The following is a 17,596-nucleotide window of genomic DNA, read 5'->3' on the forward strand; positions in this document are numbered from 1 at the left end:
CTGATGAAACAAGAAATTATTCCCACACAAAACCTTATTTCAAGTTGAATGGGAAGTTGAAAACAATGAAAAACCCACTCGATAAAGCTCGTTATCGCTGCCAGACAGTTGGGTTCAATGTTAAACACTTTCTTGGAGTGATCGTGGCCATGAATCGCACTAAATGGAGCTTATAATTTCCACCTGGCCCTTGGGTCACATCTGGAATCAGTCACATGTGACTTGAACTGCAGGATCATAGTGCATCCTTGTTAGTTGTATTTTTCTCTGTAAATAGTCATCTTCTGACTCAAAACTGATGCTGCAAAACCCAGTAGAAATGCCATACAGTTTCTAAATTCATTCAATTTTTGCAATTAGTGCCCCTTTAACCCTTTACAAATGAGACATATAAATACTAGCAAAACTTGTTTATTTTCTATCTAAATGTGCAAAACATATTGAGAACAAGCATATTGAGAACAAGCATAAGAAAAAAATATTTTGTACAAGCTTTCCCAGCAATAGGTAGGAAACACCAGGCAAGAAACTGTAAGTAGGCTTTACCTAGAGCCATATGTGGCTTTATTTAACATTTACATAGACACCTCTCATCATATTTGAGCCATAGGTGCAAATTTCCCTTGCTTTGAATAAGGCGTGCAATGCCACTGCAGCCAGAGACGTTGCATCATTTTGTTTCCTCTGACCGTGCTGTCAAAATAAAGCCTGTCAGGTGACAAACTTCTTCCTGATCTTTTGTTCTTGCTGTAAACCAACAAATGGTCCTCGCTTGCAGTATTGGCCAAAGACATTTAGCCAGAAACTTCATACTCAATACCGAAACTCGGCAAAAAAAAAGTTTGTTACTGGTATGTTGACAGCAAGCAACACTGTTGCCTGTCAGTAACAACTTCAGCGGGCACACCTCGTTGAAAAGCGCACTTGCTACCTCTCTAGTCCGAGGGATTCTTCCAGCACCCACGCTATAACCAGTATTTCATCTCACACGGCGGCTCCACTATAAGCAGTATGCGTATACACATGTTCCATGGGAGGGAGGTAAACGGGGTTTAGGAAAAAATATGCCTTATATCCAGGCCTGCACTATAATCAAATATGCGATAATTGGTACGAGCTGTAGTCCATCTTTACCAATAAAAAAATTAACCAGGACCAAGCAGGGACAATCAAAATCCATTACGTTACTACAAGCTGGTGTGAGAACAAGTTGGCAAGGCCAGTTTCACTATTTTTCATTTCTGGTTTACCAAGCCTCCTGCCAGAGTAAGGGTGGCTTTACTTTTTATATCGTAGAAGGGTATGTTACTAACACAGGACTCACAGCTTGTGAACAGGAAGCGTGGCAAACAGGACTGGCACCCCTGTCTCAGTCAGGACTGTTTGCTTGTTGGGCTTGTGCAGACCACAAGCCAGTTTCGCCAGCACCTGCGTGCAACCAACCACCCAACCATCTAAACAAAATTTTATTTCTATTTCTTAAAAGCAAATCTATTAACACTCCCCTGAATATTCCCAGCTGCACAAATAGTGTGCCTTAAGACGATCACTCTTCATTAAAATGAGGTTCCACTGTACGACAACAAAACTTTGTACAGACAATTTGTCCCGGGTTTGAGTCCTGCACTAGGACAAATTTTTCTTCAACTGCGACGTTTTTCTTTCGAGGAACTCGTATGGGTTTCCTTTGTAGCATTTGCTACGAACGGGTGGATGTCTGATTTTCCCTTTATTAACAGACAATTAAAGCACGAATTCTTTATTTTGGTTAACCATTTAAAAGCGTCCTTCACAGGGGCACATTTGCTGATGTCGTAGCATATCCTGGTTGAAAGGGGATAAAGGTAGTACGTTGATGAACCATCAAAAACATTCAGATTTATGCTCACCCGTATGCTTTTGTGGCATACGTTCAGCTGGTGTGTCCTTTTCATGTAACATTATGGTATCATGCATTCAATCACTTTATAGAAAAACCTTCTGAAACTCATTGAGAAAGAAGCCAACACTTTTCAGCTCACAAGTGGGGCCCATACGCATTTATGTACAGCAGATTTCTACAGGTGCTCATGTTTTCAATGATAAATCTAGGATCCCCATTTTCCAGGTTGCTAAACGTTGGAGCCTGTGCACATCTTATGCAAAGCCCCTCTTGTCTGCAAGTGTTTAACACCACAGCATGTTTGTTATTGTTTTCTGCACTCAACAATGGTTTCATATGAGTTAGTTGGCAAATAATTATTGCAGTGTGCAGTCTAAATTGCATGCAGGATGCACAGGGCCCAAAATGGCACAGAGCTACAGTAGGCTTCCGTCAATACAGCTCTGGTTAATTCAATCACAACTAATAATGCCAATAAGAACCCATGCATTTCTTTGGGCCCAAGGTTTCGTTATTTTGATCCTAAAATTGGCCTTCACCAGATAATTTGAACTTGGCCGATCAGCAAACACGTGGCTGACCTCTATGGTGACCCAAATAGCGTGAAAAATGTGAAAATGGCTAACGTGAAAAACGGCTATTTTAGACAGGCCCTAGGAAGATTGTCGAGCATCAACCGTAGCTCACAATGCCCGATTACGGTATTTACCCTAATCTAGCACACAACATTCTTTATTTTTCCAAGAAAATTGAGCCAAAAATTGCCTGCGCAGTGCAGCCAGATACGAAACCAAAACCGCCTTCATGACGTTCATATGCTTTACCACATAATAATGTATTGCAGCGAAGCTGACTTCAAAAACTGCACGACAAAGCTGGCATTTGGAAACTGGCTACCATTTTGCAACAAATAAATTTTTTTTGTTATAAAATTGGTGCGTGTTAGATTTCTCCTTTGTTTAGAAGCTTTAATGTATTTTCTACGTTGGTGTTTTACTTTAGATACACAGGAAGTGGGTGCGCATTTGATTCGGGGGCATGCTAGAATAGGGCAGCTACTGCCAAACGAATCAGTGGTGTGTTTGGGCATTTTCCTGCATCTTGTTAAATTCAACCTACCGGATAATTTGATCAATTTCATCGGTCCCGTAAGAGTCGAATTAACGGAAGCCAACTGTACGCCACATACTGGAAACACGAAGGTGCCCAAATAATTCGTTATTCGACAAATACTTGCGTCCACAAATTGTGGTCGTAATATTATGAAGTAGCTAATCCGAGGAAAGTGATGCAGATCAAAAACAACTGCACTGAAACAGGCACAAAGTGAGACTTCTGTGACCGCGCTACTTGTGTATCTTCCACACTGCTGCCTGCTATGTGTGAAATGGAGTACATAGACTGTTCAGACCAGGAGAGCGATGACATTGCTGTGAGACCGTACTAGATTTTCTCCGACTTCCCTGATTTAGCTCATACTTCTGCAAGAAAAGCGTACAAAAACGAAAATTTCACCACTGAAATATTACACGTGAAGGAGGCCAGATAGCGAAAAGAAGGACCAGCAGTGAGAAAATGACCTTGTTGTGCGCAATCCCAGCAGAGCAGCGGAAGCCAGTCTGAGCGAAGACAGCCGCCCGTATCTGCTCTGTGAGCGCAGCCGCTCGTGCCAGCAAGGCATCCGGGCAGTCGGGGTCTTCAATATCGGACAGCCACGCCACGACCTCGGCTTCTGCACATGGCAGCGGCAGCCAGAGCTCACACTCCGCCCTCCAGACACATCAAACTCACAGTGAGCAGCTTGCTTGCACCAATTACAGCTTGTATACACTTGGAAAGAACTAATCAGAGCTTTGACCTGTTGAATGAATGGTAAGCTACACCAAAAATAGAGGAAGAAGGAATCAGCAGACTTTAGCGATTCCTCCAGCTCTTCGCTCGTTTACTGCAACAGCGACAGGTTCTCACAGTGAACAGCACCACCTCGTCAAAAATAACTGCGTTTTTTTATAACTAATTTCTAACTAATAACTAACTTCTCTGCAAAGCACACCTCCGCCTGCTGTGGCGTTTGAAACACAAACACACATGCCACCCCTCTTGGAATCTGTGTGACGTGTGAAAGCTTGCACAAATTACCAAACGAATGTTAGCGCTTATTTTTTACTGGCAGCGATGGCGGGCAATGCTTTTTCTTCACCACATGGCGAGGGTGAAGGCCTGACAGAAATGGCATTTGTGCTGTCCTTTCCATTCCTCTTACGACCACATTTTGTACACCTGCGTCTTCAAAATATAAATCCCTGCCAACTCAGCTTTCCGTCGTTTTATATTGAGGGCTTCGCGTCTGTGGACCAGAGGTTAAAGGGCCCCTCACCAGGTCTGGCCATATTGAGCTGAAAAGTGCAGTGTATAGACCTTTTCATCAGGCGAGGAGGAGAGGGCACACGGTGAGCCTTTCCTCCTCTCTAGCTTGTGCAATCCGGCGCGGCGCTGCTTGAAAGCATTGCTGTCCCGTGCCACGGAACGATTTCGAGATGTTTTAGATCATACTTTGTGAAATTAACGCAATGTATGCTTATATAAGGTCATCAGGGAAGCCTTTCAGTGCATCGGTAACTGCAGAACGCGGAAATATTTCTTGGGGGCACAAACATGTGATGCACATTATCAGCCGCAGAGTGTGTATGTGTTGTAAAATTTTTTTTTGTATATCCGTTTTAATTCAATGAAGAGAACCGGTGTCCCTGTGTTACCACATGGTAAATCTGCTCACTATCTGATCACTTGGCGTAGGGACTAAAGCATAAAACGTAAGAGCACATGCTTGTGTACCGCAAACCTAAGGCAATCACGAAACATCTAAGCGGCAGGCGCTATCAGATATTTGTGATACAACGGAGTCGTTCTCACTCACTTCAAGTCTAGCAGGCTTGAAATCCCTATATGTCTATGCTAGCCTTCCTGCATGAGGCCAATGGCACTGCTCAACACAGCGATCACTGCGGTTGGTGAACCAGCATGATACATACATAAGCTATGTGCTTCGGTATAGCCCTTTTGCCCTGTGAAGTCATAATATATTAGAGGGATAGCATAAAAAGAATGCAATGGCTATTATTAAGGACAAAATTTCCATAATATGTGTGAGTGCGTCGTAGAGAACAGAACGATCACAACTGAAAAAAAAAATTTGGTTATCATCGTCTTTCTCGAAAAAGAGAGAAAACGGGCTTAACGTCGCAATACAACCTCACATAGTCACGCCACACAATGTTTATAGATATATAAACGTTGTAGCCGTATGCTTGGACCATGCGCTATATAGGAAAAAGATATCTGTAATCCAGCACCTAACACTGCTTAGGATGCTCGCACAGTTCGTAAACGGTCGCTTTGCTGGATAAGCTTTATCCACACTGTAAGGTACGCCGCTATTACTAGCCAAAACTACTCTGTGCATGGGTGGAAACCTCATGCACCAAATCAAATAGTCACGTAATGTAATATGCAGTTAACAGTTTGAACGCTTGTCAAAGTATGGCAGCACACCTCCTATCGTAGCAGAACGGTACCCACACTGTTACGACCATCGTGTATGTTTCATTGCTCCTAAACTGCAGCTTAGAACTAGAGGATAATACAGCAATAAGGTCACATTAATGAATGGAACATTCAGAAATACACAGTTGATCTCCAAGGCTGATTGTAGGCTCAAATATGCGTGCACACATCGCGCTGCGTGCTCTGTTTGCCTCAATGCAAGAGAAAGTCCGGCCATACGGACTTAAACCACTTCAGTATGTCTCACAGAACCGTGTACCACGTAGAAGACGCACGTCATAATAAATAGACCGCACGTGCATGAAAACAAACATCAGAAACTACTGCCGAGCGTATACCTGCCATTTAAGACAGAGCGCTCGCCCAAGCCAGCATGCCGACTGCCCATAGATGGCACCACTGCATAGCAATTTGTTGGCACCAATGAAAAAACGGTGTATACAATGCACACTAACGATTGTGTCTGCTAAATACTGTATTACATCCCTACACGCTGCGAAAAGAGCTGAAATTTCAAGCAACACCGTTTGCCTTTCAACTCGCAGGCACCGCACTCCCAGCTGAAGAGGTGACATATATGCGCAAGTGTGCCTACGTACATGTACGTAGTGTGACGTCACTGATAGTGACACGTGACTTCAAGGATTATTCAAGGCAACATCTGTTATTTGTGTAATCTGTTGCTTCAGTAGACGAAGTAATGTTTAGAGAAATAATAAAACACACAAACTGAATGTCTGCGTGTTTTTGTTTTACTTCGTACTATAGCAAGAGAGATGTATACTTCCGCCTCATCTGCTTGTTCTTACGTCATTCAGTCGCACACGTGGACAATGAAACTATCTAATTTTCTATCTATCATGTTCCAGTGCACAATCATGCTCTCTGATCCCGTTGTGTTTGCTTCAGCATTCGCAGAGCACTGACTTATGCTACTATTCAGGTGGTCTCGTGCATCGCACGCAATATCATGTACTGTTCGAAACGAGACAAATGCAACAGACTGCGCACAACGAAAAAGGAGGAAAAAAATTGGAGGACGCTTAAGCTTCGCCTTCAAGAGTGGAACGCGACAGCGTTCCCGTCGACCCACCAAGGGGTGTAAGACAATGGGCTACGGCGCAGCGACTACGCGCCCCGCATCGGACGCGGTGAGCATCGAGCAACGCAGCGTTCGGCGCGACAACGAAATGTGCGCCTGAGCAAGCGACGCACGCCTGAGCCTTAGAAACAGCTCGTTTCTAAGGCAACACCGCGTTCACTAGAGGCGCTTTTGTACCGCTTTGAAGCATCGAACTCGTGGCTCAGTGGTAATGTCTCCATCTCACACTCCGGAGACCCTGGTTCGATTCCCCCCAGTCCATCTTGGAAGTTGCTTTTTATTTATGAAGTGCCTGCCGTGATTTATCGCTCACGGCCAACGCCGCGGACGCCGACGCCGACACCGACGCCGACGACACCGGCTTTTCTGCGACACGAGCTCCTTAACGCTATCGCGTTAAAAGAAAAGAAGCCAGGGCTTGGGACGTATGCATCACGCAATCCTTGAGCTCTGGTATGGGAGAACGCAGGGAAGGAATCTTGCTAGCTGAGGCTATACGGGGCAAGTGGAGAGAGTGTCTATGTTGGCAGTGAAGCTCGCCTCCTGAAACCGTGGGCTCGCGGCACTGAAATGTTTCTATCTCGGCTATTAATGAACCAATTTGAAAAATTATTTCAGCAGAACGCTCCCTAGAGGGTGTCTAACAACTTCCAGCATATAACTTAAATTTTCTATATGGTCTGGTGAGGGGCCATCTAAGGAAGATAGTTCTAAAGGGGCACTAAAGAGACGCGTTACATTAATTCACACTGATAAAGTCTTCTTTCAAAACACTGTTTAATTAATTTCACGGTAATACCATATAGACTCACGTAAGGGCCGCACCTTTTTTTTCACACTTTTGATGAGGTGCAGCCTGTACACAGGTCCAAACCTTTTGGGTCACCTTGGATCCCCGAATGTACCATTGCATCAGAGGACAACATGCATCTCTCACCCTCTATTAGGGGCAGGCGGAAGTGCATAGCGTGTTCGGCGATACCCGCACGCAGCATCGGGGCACCAAACGCAATTGCTTCTTCGATGGAAATTTGTCCTCCCAAGTTTCGGGCTGCCAAGTTGGGGGTGAGAACCTTACACGGGTGCAGCCCTTAAACAAGTCTATACGGTATGTTCAACACAAGAAGAGAATATGAAGGTCCAAGTTCCATGTGTTAAACTTTGCACTGGAACCCCAGACCCGGTAAGTCGATGTGATGTCACAGACTTCAAAGTATTTCCTTGTATTTTGGCTGTTGTGGCACAGTAAAACTTCTTGAAACATGCCAAGTTCATTCCTTAGCTCATTTAGAATACAATGAAGTCCATCTTTACCAATAAAAAGTGAACTAGGCCTGAGCAAACATTTTCAAAATCCATGACATCATGGCAAGCTAGTGTGGAAACTTCAAGCAAACTTGTACATAACGAATTACATTTTATTAATTAATTACTTGTAATCTATTACATTCCTTGGTAGTTTTGTAAATCAATGCTTACATTTTTTACTCGGTAATGCTCACTGCAGTTCAATTACATTTTTCAGTAAGCAATTACAAGTAATTAGTTACTTTACTGACGAGACAAGCTGCAAAGGTGACGCAGCTTCAGTAACCTGAATTTCGTGGGAACTACCGTAGAACACCCGAGATCGTGCCACGCAGTAGGCTCGTGGATGCACACATTCAGGCAGACAAACCTGTGAGCCCAATATTTGTTTCCTCATGAAAATGAGGCAAGATGGCCGATGAATTGAACCGGTGCTAGTATATCTAGATAGCAAAGACCACTTAGGACATTATCACACGCAGACAACTTGTACAGCTTCTCAATGGCCCGACCAGGAACGTTTTCTTCAAGCCCCAGCAACAATGAAACACAAAGCACTGCACTTAAGAGGACCCAGATGCTGAGTAACGGCAATCTTGTCCGCAAGATGTCGGTACGTTACAGCGTGGCCATAATCCCCCAGCACGTACATCAAGCAAGTTTTCATTGTCACAGCATGTATTCACAGCAAGAATGAGGAATAATAGGCAATGACATTCTTGAGAAGTATCTCTTAGCAAAGAGAAGCAATGCAGAAAGGGCTGCTGCGGACACATTGATTGTGTCAGGACAGCTTGTTCTGATTATGGTATCTGTGCAATGTTATAAAAAGTTCAAACAAAGCTAATGTAAAAATGATCGATTACTTTTAAGAAATTCCTCAATTAATTTTGTCTTGCAGTTATTGGTAACTGTAATCAATTGCATTTCTGGATGAAGAAATTGTAATTATTTACTTCTATTTCTGTAATGTGTACAAGTCTGACTTCAGGGCAACTGTCACCACTTCCGTTTCGTCTTAGCGTCTTTTCTCACTTACCAGGCCTCCTCTCATGCTAAGAGCAGCTTTTTCTAAGCGTAAGGTGGGCAATTTACTAGTACAGATGGGATTATTTTTCTCTATAGTAGTGTCTGTTGAAAGCGATGAACCAAGAGACACCTGCACTCACTGGCATCGTCCACCCCACTCTGCGAGGCAGTCTTGGGTGTCTGGCCCAGGAACGTGTTGGGCATGGCATCCACGCTCCGAGGCAGTGGCACCGCCTTGCACGCTTCTGTGAGGTCCAGATACGCTTCGTCCACGCTGGCTCGTTCCACCACTTCGCTGAACTGGCACAGCACAGAAAGGACCTCGGCACCTGCGTCCCGGTACCTGACAAGAAGTGAGCACCAAAGCTTCTGCATACTCACAGGCTCAAAATATTTTTTTTTTGTCCCTAAGTTTCTATTGCTTTCTCAAGTAACTGCTAACTTATAGTGGCTCGTCGATTCCAGCTTACAGATCCAGCAGCTAACCCGACCCAAGAGGGAGGGAGAACATTCCAGCCCAATGCACATCTACTTTTAAAGCTCAGAAATCCTGAAGTGGGAGCAACAAAAGCCGATTTCCTATTAAGAAGTGAAACAATTAACATAATCCAGGCACCTCACCAGAAAAATCACAGCGGTTGCCTTTTAATATATGTGCATATTTTTGTTTTCAACTTTCACTTAGGCCTTGAAGTCGAAATGCAGGGAGGTGGGACTAAGGATATTTAACAAGAGAAGTGGGGTTGAGAAGATCCACCCACCAACTTCCCCTAAAATTTGCAGGAAAAATCTGCCAACAGCACCCTCCTCGACATTCTCTTGAATTTTCTCTTGAACACAAGGCGTACAGTGTTGAGCAATTAAAACGCAGTACTCATGCTAAAATGCGGTACACCAGTGCTTCTAGCGCCATCAATGGGCACTTGGGCACCAAACTGATGCACTGTGGTAAACATTGAAACCAGGAGCCTTTGTGACGCACTATGGCTGCATTTGGCCCCCCAGCGCTCACCTAGCTATCACAAGTGGTGCAATAAGCATCGGCTTCCATGCAGTCCAATTATCACGCTTGAATCAATGAACACTGTAGAGCGGGAAAGCAGTAAGGCCTACCATCATCATGGTGCTGCTGGCTGGGCCATTGCACGTTCCCTCTGAATGCAATGAAATTGGACTATTTCTAGATCTTCCAATATGCAGTGCCACTGCTAGCAGGGAGGAGTAACTACAGTTACCCATGGCAATGCTCTCGGTGGCATTAGCTGTCTTCACTTTCGAGATAGGCAGTAAGGGACAAGTACGACTTTTGCTTAACCCTCAAGACTTCGAAAGTCCAAATTGAAGCAATTCTGAGACAAGAAAGCAAAAGCATTCAGAGCCGACACTCTCATTAAGGGGATTCAAACTCACCTGGTGAGGTCAGCCTTGCCCCTGACCTCTGGCACTCGGAACAGGTGCAGATCCTTGGCCAACTTGGCGGCCTCCTCGCCCCTCATGCCACGCTTGACCCCACATGCCCTGGCCTCATAGTTGACCGCTATCAGCCTGCGAGTTACACCACTCATGGAAAGCCTGCACTCCTTCTTCTGTGCAAACATCAGCAAATCTGAATCAAATAAGAAGCTTTGAGGTAAGGATAAGCAATGTAGCAGAGGCTGGTAAGCGTGGCGTCAACCAGCCAAGCTTTAAGCACGATGTATGCGTGACCTGTTACCACATTTGGCCTGTCTTTAAAATCGTATTTGCCAAGTATTAAATGTTCGCGCATCACCCACCTGTCAGTCAGCTCACATGTAAAAAGCATTCTTTTTTTTTATGAAATCCAATGCAGCAATTAAATGCACAGAGGCTTCAAATATCAAATGAAACATCAAATACTTTTCCACTTGTGCAAGCAAAAGAAAACATGTGGAAAAGAAAGGTACGAAAATCTGGTTTATATCCTTCAGCAGACCCAACACTACTTCGTGAAGACTGTTCAGCTTTTAAATGAGCAACAAATGCACGGTCGCCACAACTCTTACAGATGCAGTTGAAGCAGCTGCTTGACTGTACGCATAAAACTTCTTTCATTGCGAGAACTCTCCAACAAATCACAGGATACCTGTACGGCCACAAATAGCCAAATATTTGTAAACGAAGTTTATAATAAAATTATTGAACCCTGTGATATGAGATAAGAGTACATTCAATTTGCATCAAAAACATTTAATGTACATACACATACCCACACTCTTTTCTTTGTTTCTTGCTTCTTGACCTTGCGTAGTCATGCAGGCTGTAGTATCATGTTTGGGTTTAACCTTTCTAGTTATGGCTACATTGCTAAACAAGCATTGCAAGCACTCTGGATACTTTTAACTTCGCAACGCGGGTCCACTTGGAGCGAATTCACAGGATGACACCAGTTTTAGATATTAATTCCCGACGTTGTACCAGTTACTTTTTGCTTCAATGTATAAAATGACGTTTCGGCAAGAAAGTAAGTGGAACAACAGCGCATTTTTACGGCAAGCTTTATGTTGCAAAACTCGTAAATGTTGTCATCCACACAATTCTATTCAAGTCGACATGCCTTGCAGTCTCACCTGCTACAATTTGTAAATTGCAACATGAGTTATTAGGTAACTAGTTAGAAACCTAATAAGTGAATTTAGTTAATTAGTCGATTATGCATTTCAATTTTTTGCACAATTAATGTCCGCCTCTTCACATAGACCAGCTCATGGACTAGAGTGCTATCTGCCACAGACAATTTTTTAAAAAATGTTCAAGTGTTCGCTGAAACACCCTGTATGCCAGCAGCAATGAATTCCTTTCACTTCAATGAATGCTCATCTGTACTGCAGCTTGTCCAAAATGCAATGCCTTTTCACCCAACCACTGGAAATGCTTTAAAAGAACACTAGAAAGAAAATTAAGTTGGGCTGTATTTGCAAATTACACTTCCACAATGCCCAAAAAGCTGATAATACCATGAGCAGAGGCTTGGTTACCAGAAAAGGAGCAAAACTAAAGACGGGTGGCTTCACCGCATTAAAGTTCCCACAGCAGCTCGCCATGACTTCATGGATTTTAACAGCGTCACCTCAAGCGTAGTTAATTTTTTATTGCAATAGCAATTATATTGACATTCAAGGCGCATTCTCGCTGTCGCCATCGCCATGACGTTCCTTATGGAGTCCAAGGGCGATAACACCGTCGACGCGCGCGAGTATATGCGAGTGAAAGCGTGCTATCTCGTGCACGCAAGGGAGGAAAGCGGGGGGGGAAGCGTGCGGTCTTCCGTCGTGCGCAAGGAACCAAGGGAGGGAGGGGGGATTCTGCTTCGGCAGCAATTGCATATGGCATGGCCAAGTGTCGTTGCGCGGGCTTTATCTTGAAAGCAATCTGCTTTGTGGGCAGAGTCGAGGTGGGCCAACAGCTCGTAGCTTTGCCTGTGCTGCGTACCCCCCCCCCTCAGTTTGCGTTGAAGCGATAGACAGCATGAAGGTCATTTTGCTCGTTCCTGCTGCCGCGCTTCACGCCAGCGTTTTGAAAGCGAGTGCCTTCGGTCATCAAGTGTGATGTGCGCATGTCTGCCTGTGCACGCTGACACCATGCTTGTTAATTTAGTTAGTAAGCGAGTGTTTACAGGTTTATACGGCCAATAAAACTACCATCCTTACTTATTATGGCAGTGTAATAATTTGCTGTCACAACTGATGCTTCACCTTTCGGGCAAAACTAGATTGTATTCTAACATAGCTGAGGACTGAACTTGGAAAGTTTGAAGAACTTACCTGCATCACCACAGCCCACATATTTACAAGGACATACTTTGAAATTCGTAACTCTACATTGTCATGACAACACTGCAATTCCAGCGCCAAATACAATACATGGAAGTTCGGCTTTCATTTCTTACTGCTAGTAATCAACTTCTCATGAAATAGATGACAATGAAGTTTTGGAAGAATACTTTGTCAGTTTACGCTGATTTAATGATTCTCTTGAATGTCCCTTCGAGCAGGAGACACATGGAATGATGCAGCATTAGATATCATATGTAAAGCATCTAAAAAATGGCTACTTTAACTGCTGGAGCATGTTTTAATTGTGAGAAAGTTGTTGGTCATGGCTGATGATTCAACAACTAGTATGCTGCAGTGGTCACCGAACCATAGTGTGCATCTCCTACTCCATTATGGTGCGATTTTCTTGGTAGCAATCCAGAAGACTACGCGCCTATTCCACAAAACATTCCACACTCACCCGCCTCCTTGGAAAGTGTTGTACTGTGCCACCGCACAGGGCTTGCCGTTCCAGTCGGGAGCCAGCCGCTGCTCCACTTGCACGTAGAAGCAGTCCATATCGACAAGAACCACCGCGCGGTGTCGAGGTGTAGTTGCAGTTGCCATGGCCTTTGCGGCTGCATTTTATCATCATCACCATCAGCCTATTTATGTACACTGCAGGACAAAGGCCTCTCCTAGTGACATCCAATTACCCACCTTGTGCCAACTGACCCCATCTTATGCTTAGAAATTTATTAATTTCATCCCACATAGTTCTCTGGTTATCCTTGACTGCACTTCCCTTCTCTTGGCACTCATTCTGTAACTCTGGCCGACTCCCGTTACGACTGCTTGAACGATGGAATGTAAATGATAGGTGTAATGTTCAGAGCAAGAGGAAGACAGTGGCATGGATGAGAGAGCAAGCAGGGGGGTGGCGATATTCTTGTTGGCATTACAAGAGGGAGAATCGGAGCTAGGCAGGCCATGTAATGAGTAAAGTGGATAACAGATGGCATTCAATGCAAACAGACAAGAAGGTAAGCAAAGGAGTGGAGATCAAAGATTCAAGTAACAACCAGGTTACAGTATTAAGATTACCTGGTTAAACCACAAGTGGCAAGAGTAAGTGCTTACTTAGGGTGTCTAACTATGTTGGCACTCTCAAATTCCCCGATTTCTTTCTGATTTTCCCAAACTCTTTTTATGCAAATTCTCTGGCAGTCTATGACAATGGAGGTTGAGGCACAAGAAGGAAAAAGATGCTAGTTTATAGCTTGCCAAGTTATTGTGCAAGCAAACAATTTTCAACTTCTTACTACGTGCAAGCTAGAAATCAGGTGGGACGCACTGCAATATTTGACTGAATCATGTGTTCCATGATAGACCAACCAATTGGCCAGGCACTCACTCACAACACCAGCAACCCCGTTATTTTCACAGATTCTTGTGCAAAGATAATAGAGGGAATTCTAACCCTGCTCTGTGTCATGCATGCTGCATGTATGACGGTTCAGCCAGCATGTGAACAAGTAGCATATTAATTTGTTCAAGCTGGCAAATCTATCATTTGCAACAAAATACTGTACATGCAACATTTTGCAATTATTATGCACATAAACATATTGCCTTAACATGCTGATAAAAATAGGACTGATTGGAAACTAGAAAGATAATGCATTATACTTTGTACGACATGAATGTCTGGAGCCTCAAGCAGAAAGATTAGAGAGATCCACTTACTAACCATCATTACCGTGGTAATTAAACAATTGCAGCTCCAGAGCTCCCTCTAGAGATTTCTGTAGGAAACAACCACATTCATTCAAATATAGGTCGACCTTCACTCTTTTTAGAATATGTTATCCAAAGTGAACAATTGACCTATATTCATGACCAAGAAATCTTGACCATTGTTTGGAACAAAGCTAGCAAAATTACCTAGCTAACAGAGTTCCTTCATAGTGCTCACCACACAGCCAGTCTGTAGATTATATTCATGCCGGCTTTAGGAAATGCTGCATATCCAACACACTCAACGCTCTTGAAGCATCCGGCGAGGACAACTTTTCTGGCAACACCAACAAGGATGCAGCTTGTTGTATCGACTAGCGAGATTTAGTAGCCAAGCTTACGATAAATAAAGGTGCGTCATGTTCGAAGTTCATCATTTTTCTAAAAACATATGCGCCAACCTGTATTCGAACTATATTTCTTTTATTCCTCAGCGTGTTCAACGTATAGGGGTTGGCCTAGATTCATGTTCGTTCCTGTTTTCAAGTAAATATGGCAGACACTTTTTTGTATGCTGTTGCCAACTGGCTCTTCATATTTAGCTGGATGTAGAATCAGCAGCCACGACTAGCTTTAACTAGACGCCGTAACTGTTTGAGCACACCGAGTGCACATGCTTTGCATATCACACACTTGCGATTCTGAGGTAACAAAATTCCTGCAAAACCTTTTTCTAAGGCACACCAAATCAGTAAGAAGGAGCAAACGTTTGTTCAGCACTTACCCATTCTCGTGCGTCAAAAAGTGTTAAAAGTTTTCGTGAAAATAAAAGGAAGCCATTGCTTTAATGAACGTAGCTGACACTGTGACATTTAGTTGGCCTCCAGGGCCAGTGTTCACAACAACACTCTCACACTAGAATTGTTCATAAGAGCAAACTCCAGCCAATCCTAATAACTCACATTACAGGTACTCACTCATGGTTACACCCCAGCCTACTCCCGCTCATAATACTCACTCACATACTCCTGTCTACTCCCAGCCTACCTATGCTGAAGATATTAACGAAAGTGAGCAGACAATGACAAACAGTACTTGCGAACAAAAAGTTTTGTGCATTTAGCCCCAGTTGCCCATGCACTGTTTAATAGCTCAGAGGAGACGTTGTCCTCATAAACCAGTTACCTAGCGCCACATATTCCATGAGCCAACCATAGTGAAGCCAGAATTCAACATTATTCGGTTTTATTCTTTATTTTATTTTTTATGTTCGGCTGCAGCTCATTGCGCCCGAATGTGATTTCTTCTCGAGCACACATAGTGCCCACTCTTGCCGAATAAATTTAATTTTGAGCTTCGTCCATTTTGTGGCCTACGTGTTTACAAATCTCGCAAACACAACCCGAATTGTTTGGTTCTGCACTCCTATATACATACAAATGTGGTTACCCACCTTACCAAGCTGCCATAGGCAGTTCGGAAAAGCTCAAGTTATACGTCTTTTTCCTAATGATTTTCATGTCAGTAAAAGGGGTGCAAGCAACTGTAATTGCACGCGAAAGTTTCGGCAAACTCACGTCGAGTACTCTCGTTCGTCAGAAAGCGAAACACCGCCGCAGGTTTCCGCCTAGAGATCAGTGAACATAACGCTTTTGCTAGGGAACGGCCTTTTGGACAAGTGACACAAATTTGAAGGTTTCAACAAATTTTCGAACAGTGCAACGTGGCCGAAGTTTAGATGTGCGGCAGCTGCAATTGCAATAGCACCGCTCGATACGAAAGAGAACGGCTGATCGCGACATCGGCAGCAGAACGAGATATCGTAAAACGCAAAGGAGGAGGCAAGAGTGATCTGCGTACGCAAACAGTCGTTTAACACACGGCACTGAAAGAACACAAGAAGTCGCGCTCGCATCCGACGAAAACAGTTGAACAGAAAGATCACTGGCACTCGTAAGTCGATCGCGGAGTTGCGATATATGGCACGGCCTACCTTGAAACAACAATGTCAGCCTTCTCATCGATTACTTCTCGCCCGTTCGGACCGCTGGCATGTTCTTCCCTTGCTGGCCTATTGATTGGCAACGTAGTCGAAGCAGTTGAAGTGGCTGAAACCACGCTGAAACTGGAAGCAGCGAGCAGCAGCAAACTGAAAACGCGGGCGACGCGGGTTTTTCATCGGCAGCGCGTTCGAGCATGTTTGAGCATGGTTGCCAATGTTCGGCTGCTGTTTCGCTAAGCGCAAATATAAACGCAAGCAAAGCTGTTCGCAGACGAGGATGTGCTAAATAATTAACTTTATTATATAATGATTTAATGTAACAACATTGCGTTTTCTGAAAAATAAACGTTCTGTGCAGCCTCGTTGGCCTCGTGGAGATGCGGTAGCGCTTCTCAGTTTCGGTACGCGCCGCTTCTGCGGTTTTGCAAGCGGTGGCAGCGGCGGAGAGTGTGAACTTCAGCCATGTAATTTCTCCAGAATTTATCCTACAGTTCGGCACAGAAATATCAACAGGAATTCTACTGTTGTGCAGGTCAATTATAGTCACCACATCGAGGCGGGGTCCCTCAAGTGTTCATATAAAACCCATTAAACTTCGTAAAGTAGCGACACTCTCCTCCTCCGCCTTCACTCCGCCTCGTTTCTCCTCTCTTTCACACTCCGTCCTCGACCGTGGCGCCGCCTACGCCGCTCGAGCGTAACCAGTTTGTATAGCGTTATGTGGTAGCAACGGCGCCAACATGCGCTCCTCGCCACTCCGTAGACGCTTCTGGCATAGCTTCTGGAGCGAAAATGGCTCTGAAGCACGGCCATTGGCACGGCGCGAGGGCCCACGTGATGCTATTCGGCCAATAGCGACGCGGCGTCGGCCTCGGCCAGAAGGCGCGAGGAGGAGGCGGCATTCTTCAAAGCGTGGCACTACTTCACGAAGTTTAAAGGGTTTTAAGCATTCAACCGTGGTTCAACATAAGATGTGATTTCGTCATGCGTGGTTCGGTGGCAAACAAGAGAACTAAATTATTATAAATGTCAAATTCTTCACATAAATAGTTCATGTCAGTTCAAATTGAAAATTTTAGATTGTGTATGATCCTGATCAGAAGGGCGATGAACTTCTTAGGCACGGGCACCATTTCATGAGTGAAGTTCCTTCGTGCGTTCGCTGAGGGCCCTCCGATTCGAAAGCACTCGCTCGTCCG

General features: G+C 44.3%; 1 protein-coding gene across 2 annotated transcripts in view; it reads right to left on the minus strand.

The window, feature by feature from the left end:
• LOC142560611 (DNA polymerase eta-like) overlaps positions 1-16,595 on the minus strand; it is a 34,396-nt gene extending 17,801 nt beyond the window's left edge. Inside the window, exons 1-6 of one of the 2 annotated variants that reach the window (XM_075672827.1) lie at positions 16,389-16,594; positions 13,140-13,296; positions 10,296-10,430; positions 9,026-9,228; positions 3,463-3,614; positions 1,325-1,428 (exon numbers count right to left, since the gene is read on the minus strand). In XM_075672827.1, coding sequence (XP_075528942.1) covers positions 1,325-1,428; positions 3,463-3,614; positions 9,026-9,228; positions 10,296-10,430; positions 13,140-13,296; positions 16,389-16,416 — 779 coding nt within the window. In that variant the 5' untranslated portion in view covers positions 16,417-16,594. Of the gene's footprint in view, positions 1-1,324; positions 1,429-3,462; positions 3,615-9,025; positions 9,229-10,295; positions 10,431-13,139; positions 13,297-16,388 lie in introns of both variants that reach the window. The other variant, XM_075672828.1, reaches the window with a different exon arrangement.
• Between the last annotated feature and the right edge of the window lie 1,001 nt (positions 16,596-17,596).

Source organism: Dermacentor variabilis, chromosome 10, assembly GCF_050947875.1.
Source record: "Dermacentor variabilis isolate Ectoservices chromosome 10, ASM5094787v1, whole genome shotgun sequence".
NCBI lineage: Eukaryota > Metazoa > Arthropoda > Arachnida > Ixodida > Ixodidae > Dermacentor > Dermacentor variabilis.